At 38.5% G+C, this 19,976-nt stretch overlaps 1 protein-coding gene across 1 annotated transcript in view; it reads right to left on the reverse strand.

Moving 5' to 3' along the window:
- Positions 1 to 19,976, reverse strand: part of LOC106142182 (dynein axonemal heavy chain 1-like) — a 93,010-nt gene that overhangs the window by 19,605 nt on the left and 53,429 nt on the right. The window contains exons 47-67 of the mRNA XM_060950171.1: positions 19,753 to 19,958; positions 19,080 to 19,242; positions 18,474 to 18,634; positions 18,005 to 18,223; positions 17,013 to 17,107; positions 16,382 to 16,520; positions 15,530 to 15,692; positions 14,783 to 14,952; positions 13,677 to 13,898; positions 12,736 to 12,897; positions 9,743 to 9,920; positions 8,847 to 8,977; positions 8,204 to 8,309; positions 7,255 to 7,409; positions 5,854 to 6,042; positions 5,187 to 5,316; positions 4,291 to 4,438; positions 3,042 to 3,145; positions 2,678 to 2,754; positions 1,666 to 1,733; positions 641 to 770 (exon numbers count right to left, since the gene is read on the reverse strand). Coding sequence (XP_060806154.1) covers positions 641 to 770; positions 1,666 to 1,733; positions 2,678 to 2,754; positions 3,042 to 3,145; positions 4,291 to 4,438; positions 5,187 to 5,316; positions 5,854 to 6,042; positions 7,255 to 7,409; positions 8,204 to 8,309; positions 8,847 to 8,977; positions 9,743 to 9,920; positions 12,736 to 12,897; positions 13,677 to 13,898; positions 14,783 to 14,952; positions 15,530 to 15,692; positions 16,382 to 16,520; positions 17,013 to 17,107; positions 18,005 to 18,223; positions 18,474 to 18,634; positions 19,080 to 19,242; positions 19,753 to 19,958 — 3,116 coding nt within the window. The remainder of the gene's footprint in view (positions 1 to 640; positions 771 to 1,665; positions 1,734 to 2,677; positions 2,755 to 3,041; positions 3,146 to 4,290; positions 4,439 to 5,186; positions 5,317 to 5,853; positions 6,043 to 7,254; positions 7,410 to 8,203; positions 8,310 to 8,846; positions 8,978 to 9,742; positions 9,921 to 12,735; positions 12,898 to 13,676; positions 13,899 to 14,782; positions 14,953 to 15,529; positions 15,693 to 16,381; positions 16,521 to 17,012; positions 17,108 to 18,004; positions 18,224 to 18,473; positions 18,635 to 19,079; positions 19,243 to 19,752; positions 19,959 to 19,976) is intronic.

Consider the following 19,976-nt stretch of genomic DNA (forward strand, 5'->3'; position numbering starts at 1 on the left):
TAATCAAATTTGATCAAGGATCTAACGATAAAGTACATACATACATATCATCAGGTCTAAATCCCTTGCGGGGTAAAGCAGAGCCAGCAGCCTTGAAAAGACTGAAAGGCCACGTTCATCTGTTTGGCTGAATGATAGAATTGAGATTCAAATAGTGACAGGTTGCTAGCTTATCGCCTAAAAGAAGAATCCCAAGTTTATAAGCCTATCCCTTAGTCGCCTTTTACGACATCCATTGGAAAGAGATGAAGTGGTCTTATTCTTTTTTGTCTGGTGCCGGGAACCACACGGCACTTAATTACTCTAAATTTATATCCATCATAAAGTCAGCAATCATAAAAATGTTGCAGTGCGTGAGACCATATCGCGGTTATACGTTAAACTAGAGGCCACGCGCGACTTCGTCCGCGTGGAACCAATCCCGCGGGAACTCCGAGATAAAAGGTAGCCTATATGTTATTCTGGGTCTTCAGCTACCTACATACCAAATTTCATCGTAATCGGTTCAGTAGTTTTTGCGTGAAAGAGTAACAAACATCCATACATCCATACAAACTTTCGCCTTTATAATAGTAGTAGGATTTATAATTTTGCACCCGTGCGAAGCCGGGGCGGGTCGCTAGTTAGTCATATACTTCACCATAGCTCTGATCCACTTGTTGGCCTGCGTCTGAGGGTCGATGACCAGCGGCCAGCGTCTCGAGTTGGACATGAGCACAGCCGACTCCACTGATAGAGGATCCCGAGGGAGCCCGTACATTTGCCAGTTCCTGACAACAAATGTTCATACATGTAAAGTAAAAGTAAAGTAAAAAGAATTTTTTCAAAGAACACCATAACAAAAGACAACTTTATTTTTTACCTTTTTTTTACTTTACATGCATAAATTCATTAAATCACGTCTATATCCCTTGCGGGGTAGACAGAGCCAACAGTCTTAAAAAGATTGATAGTCCACATTGAGCTATTTGGCTTAATGATGGAATTGAGATTCAAATAGTGACAGGTTGCTAGCCCGTCGCCTTAAAAAAAGAATACTAAGCTTATAAGCATATCCCTTTGTCGCCTTTTACAACATTCATGGGAACGACATGTAGTGGTCTTATTCTTTTTTTTTTATAGATGCCGGGAACCACACGGCTCGAAATGTTCACAGCTATATATTTTGGTCAGCGTCAGCGGTCTAATCGTCAAGGTGCCTGGTTGAAATGCTATTGCGCAAAAAGGCAACAGGTCGAAATCCACCGCAGCCACTAGTACTTTCAGTCTTCTAGAGACTCAACTCAAGTCTCGAAAAGACTTCTTCATCCCTATTCATTAGGCAGACCGTCGGGTCTGTCTAAAGACGTGATTATATATATCTATGTGATTTATATATATATCTATGTATATGCCGTGTGGTTCCCGGCACCAATACTAAAAAGAATAGGACCACTTCATCTCTTTCCCATGGATGTCGTAAAAGGCGACTAAAGGATAGGCTTTCAAACTTGGGATTCTTTTTCAGGCGATGGGCTAGCAACCTGTCACTATTTGAATCTCAATTCTATCATTAAGGCAAACAGCTGAACGTGGCCATTCAGTCTTTTCAAGACTGTTGGCTCTGTCTACCCCGCAAGGGATATAGACGTGACCATATGTATGTACGTCTAATGATTTACATACCTTATTTGTACGGCATCTCCGAGAATGGACAACGGTGTTGCGCCGTGGGTATGAGGTACATTTACTTCCTAAAATCAAATATGTAGGTTCTATATCTTATCGCACATTGATGAACTGAAGAGTAAATAAATATATAAATATATATATATATACCGGACAAATTACACTGATTGAGTTAGCCTCGAAGTAAGTTCGAGACTTGTGTTACGAGATACTAACTCAACGATTCTATATTTTATTCATACATACATACATACGTAAAATCAAGCCTCTTTCCCGGAGGGGTAGGCAGAGACTACCTCTTTCCACTTGCCACGATCTCTGCATACTTCCTTCGCTTCATCCACAATATATAAAATATTAATATTATAAAAATAAATACTTATATAGATAAACATCCAAGACCCAGGTCAATCAGAAAAAGTTCTATTCTCATCATGCCCTGGCCGGGATTCGAACCCGGAATAAATGTTATGGATACATACATATAATCACGTCTATATCCCTTGCGGGGTAGACAGAGGGGTATGTTATGGATGATTAAAAATAATGATTTACGAAGTGAGCCATAATTCGGGGTTGACCGACACCTAAGGGATGATCTTCCACCAGGCTAGGTATGCTTGGGGAATCGCAGCTCCAATGAAATTTCAATAATTTTAAACACTTAAAATAATGTGCCGCGTGGTTCCCGGCACCAATAGAATAAAAAAGAATAGGACCACTCCATCTCTTGCCCATGGATGTCGTAAAAGGCGACTAAGGGATAGGCTTATAAACTTGGGATTCTTCTTTTAGGCGATGGGCTAGCAACTTGTCACAATTTGAATCTCAATGTTATCTTAAAGCCAAATCGCTGAAGGTGGCCTATCAGTCTTTTCAGGACTGCTGGCTCTGTCTACCCCGCAAGGGATATACACGTGATTATATGTATGTAGGTAGGTATGTACTTAAAATAATTTTATTGATAAACAGCATAATTAATTGTGTGTAATAAAAAAATAACATATACCACCATGTGAGTTATCCATTTTTCAAGCAAATCCCTTCGAAACTCGTCTGTGAACGGAGTGACATAGCCCACTGCGCCTAAAAAATTAAATATTATATGATCCTCATAGAAGAATAAGATACGAACGATATATTGAAGAACTAGAGGCCGCCCGCGACTTCGTCCGCATGGAAACCCTATCAATCCCGCGGGAACTCTGGGATAAAAAGTAGCCTATGTGTTATTCTGGGTCTTCAGCTACCTACATACCAAATTTCATGGTAATCGGTTCAGTAGTTTTTGCGTGAAAGAGTAACAAACATCCATACATCCATACAAACTTTCGCCTTTATAATAGTAGTAGGATAGGATAGAAATAACTCACAAGCGCTTAACAAAATGTCGCCAATCAGGTTAACTATATCGACATCCAAGTCTGCAATGGTCTTGATCCAACGGACCCTTTCGCTCGAAAGTCCATTCAACAACCTGGAATAAACAGAACGGGTTATATCTGGACAAAGTCTTCTGGTTGAATGATGAGATGAGAGAGTTTCAAAGCTTGAAAAGTTAACACTTTGCGACGCGGAAGCTCGACCTAACAATTTCATGAAATGACGCCAAAAATTCCATACAAATTTCATCACGGACATAACCGTACTGTTATAATAGTACAAATATTGTACTCTACCTCGAACATCTACGGCTATAGCCAGCTCCTGCGCAACACTGACTGGCGCTAGTATCAGATTCTCTATATTAACATTACGGTTAACGCCGTAGATACTGCCACGTGTATGAAACTCCGGTGTTTGCGTTTAGGTATGTTAAATTTGACGGTAGCGAAAGTTGAGTAGATCACAGATTGCCAGTAAATCTTGGCCTATACGATGATTCCATAGTCATGGCTCGGTTATCACCGTTGCTCCGTTTATACCATCTTTTTTAGAGACAGCATACGCCGTACTGTCAATTTTCAAATTTTAGCGAGTACTGCTATAACAGTTCCGCGCCGCAAAGTGTTAATAAGATAGAGACAATGAAGAACCGTTTGTGTGGAGAAAAAAAAAACTGTGTCGACCCCATCTAATGAGTGGGAAGAGGTAACGAATAAGAACACAATGAAACATACATGTTTACATATAATCACGTCTATATCCCATGCGGGGTATACAAAACCAACAGCCTTGAAAAGACCGAAAGGCCACGTTCAGCTGTTTGGCTTTATGATGGAATTGAGATTCAAATAGTGACAGGTTGCTAGCCCATCGCCTAAAAGAGGAATCCCAAGTTTATAAGATCATCCCTTAGTCGCCTTTTACGACATCCATGGGAAAGAGATGGAGTGGTCCTATTCGTTTTGTAATGGTGCCGGGAACCACACGGCACCCAGTGTAGGAAGTATAGTTATAAAGTTATTTATTCCTACAGAAGCAAGATGGCGAAAAGAGGAGGAAATAATCAGTTTAAAATGTTTATACATATTATTCAACGTAAAAATTTAAAGAATATAATGACAATAAAAATCATTTTTGACATAATATATCTCTCATAAACAAAATGGCATGGCAACCGCTACGTCACCAAAAAAAAAATGTTTTTCTTCAGTTCGAAGCCTAGATGTAACCAAATACCTGTTGGCTCTGTCCATCCTCGCCAGACACTGGTTGATGTCCTCCTCCATTTTCCTCTTCTCATCCTCTTTCTCTTGCAAGTACGCGTTGAGTTTTGCTATTCCCTCCAGCAGGGCTTGCATCTTGGCCTTGGCGTTCGCCAACATAGCTAGAAACAAATCAACAAATTTTTAAATGACAAATTTAACAAATTTTTAATTTTAGATTTTTCAACAATTTTTTTATGGTCGGAGTGGGAAGACTTAGACGAACGTATCATGATCAAATTAAGTACGTCCTGGTAAAGGGTCAGGTCAAGAGTACCTCAAACCGCCGAGCTTGCATGAAGAGAGTTATGAATGTGGATGAAGCGAAGGAAGTATGCTGAGATCGTGGCAAGTGGAAAGATGTAGTCTCTGCTTCCCCTCCGGGAAAGAGGCGTGATTTTAGAGAAAGTGGGAAAGAGGCATATGGTCACGTCTATATCCCTTGCGAGGAAGACTGAGCCAACAGACTTGAAAAGACTGAATGACCTCGTTCAGCTATTTGGCTTAATGAATTGAGATTCAAATAGTGACAGGTTATTAGCCAATCGCCAACAAGAAGGATCCCAAGTAAATCAGCCATTTCTTTAGCCACCTTTTACGACATCCGCTGGAAATTTGATGCTGTAACTTATTAAAATTTTTATATTTTCCTGATGTTCCTATAAGAAGATAAAATACAATGTTTCAGATACATACATACATACATAAAATCACGCCTCTTTCCCGGAGGGGTAGGCAGAGACTACCTCTTTCCACTTGCAACGATCTCTGCATACTTTCTTCGCTTCATCCACATTCATAGCTCTCTTCATGCAATGTTTCAGATTACCGCAATAATAAGGTCGTTGACAAGAATTAGGATTACGTTACCTTCGACCGCGGCTAGTTCTGTGGTTGCTCTTTGCAAAGCCTCCTTCTTAGGCGCTACAGCCTTGTTGACGTGGTAAAACTTGAACATGGCATGCACCCACATACAGAGAGACATGCAAGCTTTGGAAACCTAGGGTAGAATACATTTAGATGTAATAAATGTTATGTCAAGTAAGTTTTAGTGAAAGGTTACATTAGGCTTGCATACATACACATATACAATTACGTCTAAATGCCTTGCGGGATAGACATAGGTGCTTATATAGATAGTAGTTGAGTAAGTATCTCGTAACACAAGTCTCGAACTTACTTCGAGGCTAACTCAAACAGTATAATTTGTCCCGTATATATTTATTTACGACGGCCTCTGTGGCGCAGCGGTAGTACGCTTGTCTGTGACACCGGAGGTCCCGGGTTCGAATCTCGGTCAGGGCATGATGAGAAAAGAACTTTTTCTGATTGGCCTGGGTCTTGGATGTTTATCTATATAAGTATTTATTATAAAATATGGTATCGTTGAGTTAGTATCTCGTGACACAAGTCTCGAACTTACTTCGAGGCTAACTCAATCTGTGTAATTTGTCCAAAAAAAAATTTAAAAAAAAATGCCATTAATGTTGGCCACTCACACAACAGATACAAATACAACAACAAAAGTTTTCAAAACCTTCAAAATTTTGGCGGGGTCGTAGTCAGGATTCGCTATGAACCTCTTCAGCTTCTTGATCATGTCTTCAGTGATGGACTCCTTGTCGAACTTCATGAGGGAGTCGAGGAAGGCGGTCGGGTCTGACAACATGGCGGAGCCGGGCTTCCAATAGTTCAGAACTTTCTCGCCGAAACTTGCACCCGGTTCCTGTTATTTTAATAATACATACATACATATAGTCACGTCTATATCCCGTGCGGGGTAGACAGGGCCAACAGTCCTGAAGAGACTGACAGGCCACGTTCAGCTGTTTGGCTTTATGATAATCTTTTAATAATCTTTGACATGATTTTTTGATGAAAAAGTTTGAAAACAATAGATATTTTACAAATAAATTTTAGGAACCAAAGTGCGGTATGGGGATACAATAATAACTTATTTACTCGTTACCCGTTCACTCGTTTATAACATTATTACTTATTTAGGAATGACTATGAAACAAACTATGAGACAGACTATGTAAGAATAACATATTAAAAAGCAAAAACATTGGGACGATGACAAAAAAATATATACTTATTAATGGATTTAAACTTAATAATAAAACCATATGTACCTAACATGCATATGTAACAAAAATAACCAATATTGAAAATTTCAATAAGATAATTTATGCATTCAGCAACAAATTAGTGATATGCTTTTTAAAATTTAAATGTAAGTAGTGCAGGCAAAATACCCACATTAAGTTCTCTGTCACACCCAATGGTTGACTGGTAGATAATGCTTCCAGCATTAAGTCCGCCACTTGTTCTATATTCAAAATCCAAATTCAAAATTCAAAATATTTATTCATTATTATAGGATACTATATATCGCTTAATAATTGTCGTATGGTTTAACAACATTGGTTGACGTCAAATAAATTACTTAAAAACTAAGTTTACTGCCGCTTCCAAGGCGTCAGTGCAGAAGAAGCGGTAACAAACTGCACTGCAGCATTTCTTCAACAACGTCAACTTCACAATATTAAATTATACTTAGAATAGGTATGTATTTTGTATTTGTATTTTGTGTAAAGAAGTATAAATAAATGTCTACATGCCATGTCTACATGCATGTGCCGTGTGGTTCCCGGCACCATTTCAAAAAAAAAGAATAGGATGACTCCATCTCTTTGCCATGGATGTCGTAAAAGGCGACTAAAGGATAGGCTCACAAACTTGGGATTCTTTTTTAAGGCGATGGATTAGCAACCTGTCATATTTGAATCTCAATTATATCATTAAGCCAAATAGCTGAACGTGGCCGCATTCAGTCTTTTCAAGACTGTTGGCTCTGTCTACCCCGCAAGGGATATAGACGTGACCATATGTATGTATGTATGTCTACATTGACAAAATCTAAACATAGCTTTACCTTAATAGGTTTTATGTCGAATACAACACAAAGGGACTCGATGACAAGGACCACACCGGCCGGTGGCTTCTTCATTGCCTTCACTTCCACCACGTCATTGCGGTTCAGCTCTTGAAGCGCTTTCTCAGCAGCCTTTAGCGCAGGCATCGCCTCGTCTGTAACATGATTATGAATCTCTCCAATCATTAGCTAATAATAACATATTAATAACTGGCCACTCTCAATGAAATAGCTGGGAGAATAGATATGTATTTTTAATTGTTCTCTGAGCGAGTTTACAAGAACTACGATATTTGTTCTATGTTATAATTGTTAATATTGTGTAAGAATTTAATGTATAAGTTGCTTTGTCTATCGCATTGGTTTTTATGACTGTAATGATAGGATAAGTTTTGATGAAATAAATAAATAAATAAATAAATAAATATTACTTATTTGTGTCGTGCCGTGTGTTTCCCGGGACCAAGGTCTTTTCAAGCCTGTTGGCTCTGTCTACACCGCAAGGGATATAGACGTGACCATATGTATGTATGTATGTAAAGGTACCGGAGGCAGTTTGGAATCCCTTCATGACTTACCCAATCTATGACCCAGACATTTATAAATGTAATCTTACCCGAAACCGTCGAGCTTGCATGAAGAGAGTTAAGAATGTGGATGAAGCGAAGGAAATATGCAGAGATCGTGGCAATTGGAAAGAGGTAGTCTCTGCCTACCCCTCCGGGAAAGAGGCGTGATTTTATGTATGTTTGTATGTATGTATGTATGTATGTTTGTATGTATGTATGTATGTATGTATATATGTATGTATGTATGTATGTATGTATGCATGTATGTATGTATGTATGTATGTATGTATGTATGTATGTATGTATGCATGTTTGTATGTATGTATGTATGTATGTATGTATGTATGTATGTTTGTATGTATGTATGTATGTAATCTTACCAAGGTCCCTTTGCGCATCTTCTGCCATTGCAGTGGTCTCTGTGGCCATTTTTTCAGCAATAGCTTGTTCTTTCTCCACTTTGATTCTAGCCTCTTCAGCTATTGCCTGTAATTATTTTGTCTCTTTTAATAGTTCCTCTAAGTTAATTATTGTATGATGACCCAATGGTTGACTGGTAGATAATGCTTCCAGCATTAAGTCCGCCAATTGTGCTATATATGTATATATTTGTATTTTGTGCAATGAAGTTAAAATAAATAAATTAATATATGTATTGGCATCTCTCAGCTAAAATTTAGGCTACAGAATTATATATATTTTCTAAATCCTAAAAATTTTATAAATGTGAAGTTTGTGAGTATGTCAGGATGTTTGTTACCCTTTCACGCAAAAACAACTGAACCGATTACGATGAAATTTGGTATTTGGGTTTGTAGGTAGCTGAAGACCCAGAATAACATATAGGCATATACATTGATTGGGATTGATTGTTAAGTTATGATAGGGTTTCCACGCGGACGAAGTCGCGTGCGGGCTCTAGTGAAACATAAATACGTACATATTTTTACATTTCAAAACTCTTTCTTTTTAATTTTTTTCAAAAAATTTTGTTACACTATCTATAAATACATTTTTACCAACCGTGTCTATTGCAATCCGTTCAATGACTTTCCTGGTCTCATCCGCCGCCTTTTCCATCAGCGGCTTCAAATCAGCAAGCTCTATTTGCAACTCTTTAACTTCAACTTCGGTCTGGTTCAATTTGTTCAAACCTAAGGAGTGAGATAGTAGCCTCTTAGAATTATTGAGCAAATTCTATGATTTAGTTAGGATGTTAAAAAAAAAAGATCTTAAAATCGTTATTAATTATGCACAAGAACGAATATTAAGCTTTAAATGGCATAACATTAATCTGCTCTGATAATATTTGATACACGCTATGTAAATTACTGTTTATTAATGATGTCCTGGTAAAGGGGGAGGTCAAGAGTACAAGAGAAACCGAAGGAAGTATGCAGAGATCGTGACAAGTGGAAAGATGTTGTCTTTGCCTACCCCTCCGGGAAAGAGGCGTGATTTTATGTATGTATGTATGTTTAAGCCGCCTTCTTTAAGGTTCAATATACACATACATACATATAATCACGTCTATATCCCTTGCGGGGTAGACAGAGCCAACAGTCTTGTAAAGACTAATAGGCCACGTTCAGCTGTTTGGCTTTAAGATAGAATTGAGATTTAAATAGTGACAGGTTGCTAGCCCATCGCCCTTAGTCGCCTTTTACGACATCCATGGGAAAGAGATGGAGTGGTCCTATTCCTTTTTCTATTGGTGCCGGGAACCACACGGCGAAAGGTTCTAGAAGAGATAATTAAATTATCAGGTATCCTGTTGGAATTTCGCAAATCTGCTCGGTTTTTACAAATGAAGACACTCATAACTAGAACAATACCTGTTCTCAATGCGTTGGACTCATAACTAGTAGGTACAATACCTGTTTTCAATGCGTTGGACTCATGACTAGTAGGTACAATACCTGTTTTCAATGCGTTGGACTCTTTCAGTATCGAACCCCTCTTCTTTTTAAACATGTCCGCGTACGCGTGAAGCATTTCCATGTAAGACATCGGAGTCACGTAGTTGAGGCGGTTCAGTTGCGCCAGGAACCGGGCACTGGCCTCCACCACGGATTGGTGGACGAAACAGCAGACAGACTGGAGAAATGTACGGTCGCGTTCATAATTGCAGTCATAGTTCGCAAAACTTTATAGCTTGCACCGCTGCTATCACTCACACATTCACACAAATAACACAATAAACAACAAGTTGGGTAACCCGCCATCAAGAAGAGGGTAGTGAAAAAAAAAAGTCGTCCGCTAATCAACACAGCGACACGCCACACAGCGGAGATCCATGGTGGAACAGTACGAAAATAATGGCTTCATGCCGACCAGAATATTTGCGGAACAGCTCGACACATCAGTTTACTACGGTTACTGTTTTATGTTTGCACCGTGAGGGACTACACCACAGACAGCCAGCAAGAAAGCCGTATTTATCAGAAATAAATAAGCAAAAACGTTTAGAATTTGCTCGGCAGTATTTGGATTTTGACTGGAAAAAAGCGATATTTACGGACGAAAAGTTCGTTTATTTTCTGTCATCACAACACGGTAGACTTCATTTATTTATGGCGAAGAAATGCAACTCGGTATGAAGAAAAAAATATTGTGCCAAATATGGAGTCTGGACACATCTCTGTAAATATGTGGGGCTGGATGAGTGCTGCTGGACCTGGGGAACAGGTGTGGATAGCAGGACGCGCTACAGCTGCTCATTATGTGCAAGTGCTGGAAGAAACCATGTTACCAACTGTGCGGTGTATTTATCCGATTGATGATATGCCAACAATATCATTTGTGCAAGACAACTGCCCTGTGCATCGAGTCCATATAGTGCGTGAAAGGTTCTGCCAATTTATATTAAAAGTACTAATTACTTAGATAGTATTTTAAGGACAGCTTCAATATCTTTTCTTTATGAAAACGAATAATTAAGCTGTAACCTTAATAACAGGAGATAAGTGGATGATACAATTAGTGTAATAAACTATATATGTATAGCTTTATATAATCATCAATATGTAAATAAAACTATAGGTAAACTGTTTCAATAAAATTTACTAATTTTAATTATTGAATGTTTTATTTTGCTCCCTCTTGTTGAATATATCTTGCTGATTTCCGTGTTTGAAAACACGGGTATTGTAATTCTTAGATATCAGTTAGTTGGTTAGTCAGTCAGTTACTTAGTTCAAATGGCACCTTGAAACATTAAAAATTGTCAATAACACTAAAATAGACAAAAAAATCCTTGAATAACTTCGGAATCCAAGTAACGCTAGTAACTAGAACAAGCGAGTGTGAGCAAGCGAGATTATCTAATATATCTTAGATCTCACTTGCTCACACGAAGTAATAAAATTGGTACCCAATAACTTTCAAAGGAACCACTACCTATGTTAGGGTCGAGTGCAGACAAACTTTCAACCTTATTAAAATGACATAAGTCTGGCAGGCTTCCCTCTATAGGCAAATCTTATGCAAATAATGAGAGACGACGATATTTCGATCGACAATTATCGGGCCCAGTTCGGCCATCGTTGATTACCGTCTCTTTCTGTTTTGTTATGTTATATGTCATAGAATAATAAACTCTTTTACTTAGTAATCATTGGTATTAAAGACCGTATTCATTTGAAGGAATATTTATTCTTTTAAATATGCATGTGTGTGTGTATCTAGTGGAACCACAGTGCACGCTATTTTAACCCGTAAGAATTTTAAAACTATGACTGCAGATATGAACGCGATCGTACATACATACATAAAATCACGCCTCTTTCCCGGAGGGGTGGGCAGAGACTACCTCTTTCCACTTGCCACGATCCCTGCATACCTCCTTCGCTTCATCCACATTCATAACTGTCTTCATGCAAGCAATATTAAGCATTCTCTTAATACATATTATAGTCACGTCTATATCCCTTGCGTGGCAGACGGAGCCAACAGTCTCGAAATAACTGAAAGGCCACGTTCAGCTGTATGGCGTAATGATTGAATTGAGATTCAAATATGGACAGGTTGCTACCCGATCGCCTAAAAATGAAACCCAAGTTTGTAAACCTTAGTCGCCTTTTACGACATCCATGGGAAAGAGATGGAGTGGTCCTATTCTTTTTTGTTTTGGTGACGGGAACCACACGGCACTGCAATTTTGTTAGAAAAAAATTAAGTTTTCCAAAATGAATCCCAAGTTTATAAATCTATCCCAAAGTCACCTATTACGACATCCAAGGGAATGATATGGAAGGGTTCTACTCTAAAGAGCCGGAAACCACACGGCCGAAATTTAAATTGATATAAATTTTATAAGAAGTTATTTTTACGGCTTCATAAAGCATAAAGTTTGTTTGCGCCAGAGAATCAGTTCAATCCCTGGCAAGATTAATAAGAAAAATGATCTTACTCCTTTTTGTTGAGCATTCATAGCTAAATATAGTACTCTATATTTGTTATGATTGAGTTAATATCTCACAAACTAGGACATAATAGAATTTGTTTGTTGTTGTGGTCGAGTTAGTATCTCATAAACTAGGATATTTTTTTTTAGACATAGGTAATAAAATTTTAGGATTATTTTAAGAGTTTGAGGTTAGTTTAATATGTCCGACCTATCCACAACATTGTAAACTTGAAAACATTAGAACATTATATATATTATTTACAATAATAATAAATAAGCACCAATTAATAGATAAATATAAATTGTGCAATACTAGGTTTAAACAATTCTAATTATATACTACTAAGTGATACTAAGTACTAAGGTATCTTTATGTATAAGTTAGTATGTTTACTATTACATAATAAATGTTTGCAAGATCTGGTATACATATAAATTTAAGACCTTGTTGTACTCATGCAAATAAAAGTTTGAATTTGAATTACTTGGACACCACCAACTCACCACCATAGACCCTATAACTTCATCTGTGGTCTGCAACTCTGTCATTTCGCCAAAGAAGTGCGTGGCTACCGACTCCAGCGCAGACTTTGGCCACTCACTGAACCAGTCGATGGTGCAGCAGTTTACCAGCGAGGGGAATTGACGGAGACGGGCGCGGAATATCTATAAGTACACACATAATACGTACTGATATGACGTCCTTAGGGATAGACGGAGCCAATGATCACGGCGAGACTCTACTGTTCATACATATATATACGATCGAGAAGAGGTACGAACGTTTATTTTTATATATACATACATATAATCACGTCTTTATCCCTTGCGGGGTAGACAGAGCAAACAGTCTTGAAAATTCTGATAGGCCACGTTCAGCTGTTTGGCTTACTAATAGAATTGAGATTCGCCTAAAAGTCCGTCGCCTAAAAGTAGAATCTCAAGTTTATAAACCCATCCCTTAGTCGCCTTTTACGACATCCATGGGAAAGAGTTGGAGTGGTCCTATTCTTAGTGGTCCTATATTAATGTCGAATTGATATAAAAATAATTCTCAACTTCCGTCATAGTTTACTTTACATAAATACATACAAAAAATTGCGCCTCTTTCCCGGAGGGGTAGGCAGAGAATACATCTTTCCAACAAAATTTTGGCGCAAAAAAAGCCTCAAATCGAAATATAATAGAACTATGATAATTATATTTCAGAGTCTTGCATTATTTAACACTAGCTTTTTATTATAAAATATAGTATCGTTGAGTTAGTATCTCGTAACACAAGTCTCGAACTTACTTCGAGGCTAACTCAATCTGTGTAATTTATTCCGTATATATCTATACCTATTTATTTTTTATACCGAAAAATCTAATAACTCATCAATGAAAATGCACTAGCAAGTGTTCTTCTTCCAGAAAGTTATTCTTAAAATCCGATAATTACTCACCTCGCCGACAGGACTCATGACAACCACGACATGAAGATTACTCCTAACACGGCGTTGGTAGCACGCAAACAAATTGGTTTTTGTCGCTGGCAAGTTCATTTCCATCACGGCGTGACGCACAGACACGTAAATGCGATCTAGGTCTTCGGCCTCGTAGATGTTCGGCACGTCGCCAGAACTGAGAATGTTGTTCAGGTCTTCTAGGAAAGACTCCATTTTTATCTGGAAAATGAGCCGGCTCATGAGGGTTGCAAAATTGGATTAGAAAAACTAAAATTGCCCTTGGCGTATAAAATGATTGTTAATGACTTATCATTAATTCAACCCTTCCTTCTCATAATCGTGTAGTTGTGACTTGAATGGACCCCGGCCTATTAAAAGCGTCGCGTGACAAATGCACACATACATACATAAAATCGCGCTCTTTTCCTGGAAGAGTAGGCAGAGACTAAATCTATCTAATCGCCACGATCTCTGCATACTTCTTTCGCAACATCCACATTCATAACTCTTTCATGCAAGCTCGGTTGAATCAATTATGGGGAAATTAAAACCATTTTCTGTCATCTTCTCCTTTAACTTTCATCTTTACTGTAAATATTCTTTCTTTCACGTAAAATAATTATGACATTAACTACCAATTGTCATTTTTCCGTGGGTACCGTAAGAGGAAATTAAGGGATCAAGCGGAAGGTAGTCAGCAGCGCCTCGTACGCTGATCTGACGACATAGTCAAGAATCAATGGACACTGCAGTTACCGATCCGCCTGCCCAGTTTGGTTACTATGTGTAAAACCCCCCAATTTCTGAGGAGGCCTTCCTCCAGTAGTTTACTTTTATAAAAGTACAGTTCAAATAACCTGCGCATCAGATTCATGGAACAGAAAGACCACCCCTCGGTTGTCGGCGCCGGCTTTCATCATAGTAAGCACAGTTAAACTAACCTGCTAAATCACCAGCTCCCTCACCTAATTTAAGAGGACAAGTATAGTCATTAATACACACGTCAGCCGTCGTGCTACTACCAAATGTGGCCCATTTATATCCCGGCGCGGGCTTGGGAATTATGGTAATCGGATCATCATAGTAAGTACAGTTAAACTAACCTGCGCATCAGAAAACAGAAACACCACTCCTCGGTTGTCGGCGCCGGCTTTCATCATGGTCTGCCGGAGGTCGTCCCTCCACTCTGTCTGACCGTACGCCTTCGTTATCTCTATCTGGATACACGTCAGCTCGGCCATGTGGGATGCCAGTCTTGACAGGGACTGGCGACCTGTCAATTATGGTTACTGGTATTTGTATTCTCTAGACTAGACGAACGTATCTTGATCAAATTAAGGACGTCCTGGTAAAGGGTCAGGTCAAAAGTACCAGAAACCGCCGAGCTTGCATGAAGAGAGTCCTGAATGTGGATGAAGCGAAGGAAGTATGCAGAGATAGTGGCAAGTGGAAAGAGGTAGTCTCTGCCTATCCCTTCGGGAAGGAGGCGTGATTTTATGTATGTATTCTCTTTATAATTAAAAAGTTCGTTCTGTGTGTTTGCTGATAACAGCACTGCTCGATCTTTTTCTTGTGGATTTTTTTAAGAGGCGACCAAAGACAACACTTTCTCCTAGTCCTTATGATACTATGAGCTGACTTAAATTCTTTCTAATTATATTCAAGTAGCTCAAATAGAGTCTGTCATCAATTGTTTGACACATGACTATGACTTATAGGCAGACGAAATCTAATCCCAAACTAATAACACAAATTTTTCAGTTATAACCAACAATGTTATTAATAAAAGACCATGTAATCCCATGACCATAAGGTTTCTTTTCGGATGCGGCGTTACGTCAAAGAGCTACCTGATCCTCCCATTCCCAAGAGAAGAGCATTAGCCATCGGCTGCCTGACGATCCTCGCGATCCTGCACAGATGAGAAGCGGCGTCTTCAAATAGGACCAGTTGCAGAGGAACTGTCGTGGAAAGGTTGTATTCTTCCATGTAGTGAAGAAGAATTTCGTCCATCTGAAGAATTAGCAATTGATTCTCAAACTAGCCGCAGTTACGGTATAGGGACTCATACCTAATAGCTAACAAACGCACAGTGCATACATACATAAATATGATCACGTCTATATCCCTAGCGGGGTAGACAGAGCTACCAGTCTTGAAAAGACTGATGGGCCACGTTCAGTTGTTTGGCTTTACGATATGTCACTATTCGAATCTCAATTCTATCATGAAGCCAAACAGCTGAACGTGGCCCATCAGTCTTTTCAAGGCTGTTGGCTCTGCCTGTCTACCCCGCAAGGGATATAGACGTGACTATGTATGGTTGTGAAAAGCAGATTGACCTTGAAATTTTAAGATCACCAGTCAAATGGTATAAGTACACTACTACATCGCTAATAGTTATAGGGACAATGATAAAAATATATGCCGTGTGGCTCCCGGCACCAATACAAAAAAAGAATAGGACCACTCCATTTCTTTCCCATGGATGTCGTAAAAGACGACTAAGGGATAGGCTTACATACTCGTGATTCTTTTTCTAGGCGATGGGCTAGCAACCTGTCACTATTTGGATCTCAATTCCATCATTAAGCCGAGCAGCTGAACGTGGCCATTCAGTCTTTTCAAGGCTCTGTCTGTCTACCCCGCAAGGGTTATAGACGTGACTATATGTATGTATGTATAAAAATATACGTTCGTACCTCTTCTCGATCCGTTATCTCGATATATTTCCTGTCATCAGCTCCAATGTCCATGAAGTCCCCGAACAGCATCAGCCGACCGCCAACAACATCGTTTGATGGTCTACCGAATTCAGTACGGATTTTCTTGTTCAGTAGCCTGAGTAAATAGTAAATAAAGTAAATATATACGGGACAATCTATAAATATATCGCCTAAATCAAAAATTCCCATGTTTATCCCTTGGTCGCCTTATATGACATCCATACGAGTAGGAAAGAGATGGAATGTTCCTATTATTTTTATATTTGTGCCGGGAACCACACGGCACTAACTTAACGGCTTCGGAAGTAAAGAAATTTATATTCAAAATTTATGAAGTATTAAATGTTGTGCCGTTGGTTCCCGGTACCAATATAAAAAATAATAGGACCACTCCATCTCTTTCCCATGGATGTCGTAAAAAGGCGACTAAGGAATATGTTTGTTAACTTGAGATTCTTCTTTTAGGCGATGGGCTTGTCACTATTAGAATATCAATTTTTTCATTAAGCCTAACAGCTGAACGTGGCCTTTCAGTCTTTCAAGACTGCTGGCTCTGTCTACCTCGCAAGGGATATAGACGTGATTATATGTATTTATGTAAACGTACTGTAGGAACCATTTGCGGTCTTCATCATTAACCAGCCGATCTTGATAAACCCTCTGGTGTTCGTGGTACCATAAACGAATTACATCATCTTCTTCCTAAACAAGCAATAAAATGTATAAATTGTCTTTATTATTAAGAATTTCTTTTCTCATACAAATATATTGTCACGAAAGATGTCAATAGTCTTGAAAATACTGATAGGCCACGTTTAGCTGTTTAGCTTAATGATAAATTTGAGATTCAAATAGTGAGAGGTTGCTAGCCCATCGCCTATGAAATGAATCGCAAATTTATAAGACTATCCCTTAGTCGCCTTTTATGACATCCATGGGAAAGACATGGAGTGGTCCTATTCATTTTTATTTTAGTGCCATTTTTTCTCATTTATTAATTATTTCCGCATTGTGTATATTTTTTATATTACCATGAGATGATAATTATTCTTCTTTTGTACCTAAAATTCTGGACAGATTTCTGTCCATTTCCATCACTAAACCATCTTCATTCAAACGACGAGTTAAAGACTATTATCTCTCCAAATAGACTTATATATATTATATATATATTGGTATGTTTATGTAGTTTATTACTGTCATTTATTTAAGTACTAGCATGTATGTTTAGTTAAATATGTTAAACGTTATTTATGCACACGCCATACCGCTCTAAAATTCATCTTTCCTCTCATGGGTCTACTGGAAGAGATTTCTTGTGAAATAAGTAGCACCTTTGTACTAGAATTATTGTAATAAATGCTCCTGTATATAATTTTGTGTACATAAATAAATAAATAAATAAATAAATAAATAGAGCTGAACGTGGCCTTTCAGTCTTATCAAGACCGTTGGCTCTGTGTACCCCGCAAGGGAAACAGACGTGATTATGGTATGTATGTATAGATTTCTCTCGGCTTATAGAGGTAGTGACAATGTTATTGTTATAACGTGAAACTTATATCTCAGTCTTGTAACAGATTTAATTTTTAAACTAACTTTAACAGCAGCTGGGTCCATCATCAACATTCCTTGGAAGACCTTGCTCAAATCTCTCAGATTGAAAGTGTAGTGGGACTTCGCTGGGGTAGGCAGCAATTCCTCTACCAAGCTTTGGAATATCTCAATCGTAGCTTTAAGGAAGGGATCTACGCGAACTTTCACTTCTTTGATTATGTTACGAGTCCACGAGGTCAAGATTGTGTGGAAGATTGTGTACTGAAAAAGTAAATTAATACACAGCTTTTTTAAAAACTAAATTTCTTGTTCACGCATATATTGTTACGAATTTATATTCGTACAAAGTGAGTACTTCTACAATACCAGTTCGCAGTTTTAATGCAGTGTTCCAAAATCTATGGTATCTTATTGCTTACAAACAGTTCTGCTTCTTTTAAATAAAATACTTCCAAACTACCATGGATCTTGGTCGCGTAAAAACAGGAGCGAACGAATTCTTTATAAGTACCTTGCTAGCATATTCCATCTCAGTGAAAGAAATGTAATGGAAATGTCTCATCAATCGCATTGTGACCGGGTTTCGTCCACCTCCAGGTGGACCCATGGCGGCCACCATATTGATATCAACAAGGAGACGGAAGTCACCGATGTTCGTGCGGTCGTACCAACCTAGAAGTCAGTTTGGTTTAAAGGCCTTAAAATATCTGAAATACTAGAACACTGATGATAAATGGTGATGACCAGTCCAGATCATAGTGTTGTGTTTATATTTATTTAGATGATGTTATTGATTATAATTTGTATATACGTAAATAATACCTTAATAAAATAAATTAATGACATTATTTTACCATTGATATCTTTGATTTTTTCTCTCAGTTTATAACTTATACCAGAAATACGCGAACATTGGCTAGGATCTTCTCTTAAGTGGAAGGTAAAAACAAGAGACTGTGAAATGAAGTAATTTATTTACCTGCAATGAATCATACATCCAAGCGTTTCAAGGCTTTTGGATTGTGAAATAAGTGTATAAATGACAAATTATGAACCCTATGTCTAAACTTAGGGGATTTTATTTCTAGTACAAACCAAAGTTACCAAAGTCACTCACCAGAAAAATCCATAAATTGTCTCAGCAACTCAATGGGAGGCTGAGCACCATAAACCTCTAGTGCTGGCATGTTCAAGTCATCAATGAAGAATACTAGTCTTTTAGTAGGAGGAGGGCCGAAGACACCTCGCCGACGACGCTCCAGCTTATTGTCAATCACATCCTGTTAACATTATACCATTATTAATCATCATCCAGCTAATCGTGGCCTTTATTTTTACAAGGCCATCGGTGGAGATAACTTAATACATAATTTCTACTGAACCAATGTCTGATTCGTGCTTGTCCTGACAGAAAACACTATAAATTTACAAAGAATATCCTGTGCAACCTTCGGGATGGTCATATTTGATGCAGAGTACTAGATAATTCCAGAAGATAGTAAACCTGAGCTAGATCTTAAATTTAACCATAGAGGTTGAATTTAAGATCTAAGAAGATACTAAAGACATAAAACTTGTCGCGACGTCTCTACGCCACAAGTCACAACAGCCAATCATGCGACGCTATCAGCCAATGGCAGCGAAGAGTCTTAATCGTGCAAGCAAAGATTTCACGGATTCTCAAGGCACAACACCTAGCTTGGCGGATGATTTTCCCTTTTTTGGTGGTCGAGTCGAATCATCTCCAGATCCCCCTTCAAACTATTAAGATATATAAATAGACACCAAACCTGTGTCTGATTCGCACTGGTCCTTGCAGAAAACACGATAAATTCGCAGATGAACTTCTTGTGCAGCCCTCGTGATAGCTTCGAAGTAATGGTCACAGTCTTCCCCGTGCCGGTCGGTCCAACACATACAGCGTGGTTGTAATTGGCCACTTTGTAACCCAAAATGGCTGCGCTTCGTACGTTATCCAGTGTCGGCACTTCAATGTCTGCAGGAAATTTGTAAC

The sequence above is a fragment of the Amyelois transitella genome, chromosome 21, assembly GCF_032362555.1.
Source record: "Amyelois transitella isolate CPQ chromosome 21, ilAmyTran1.1, whole genome shotgun sequence".
In the NCBI taxonomy this organism is placed as follows: Eukaryota; Metazoa; Arthropoda; class Insecta; order Lepidoptera; family Pyralidae; genus Amyelois; species Amyelois transitella.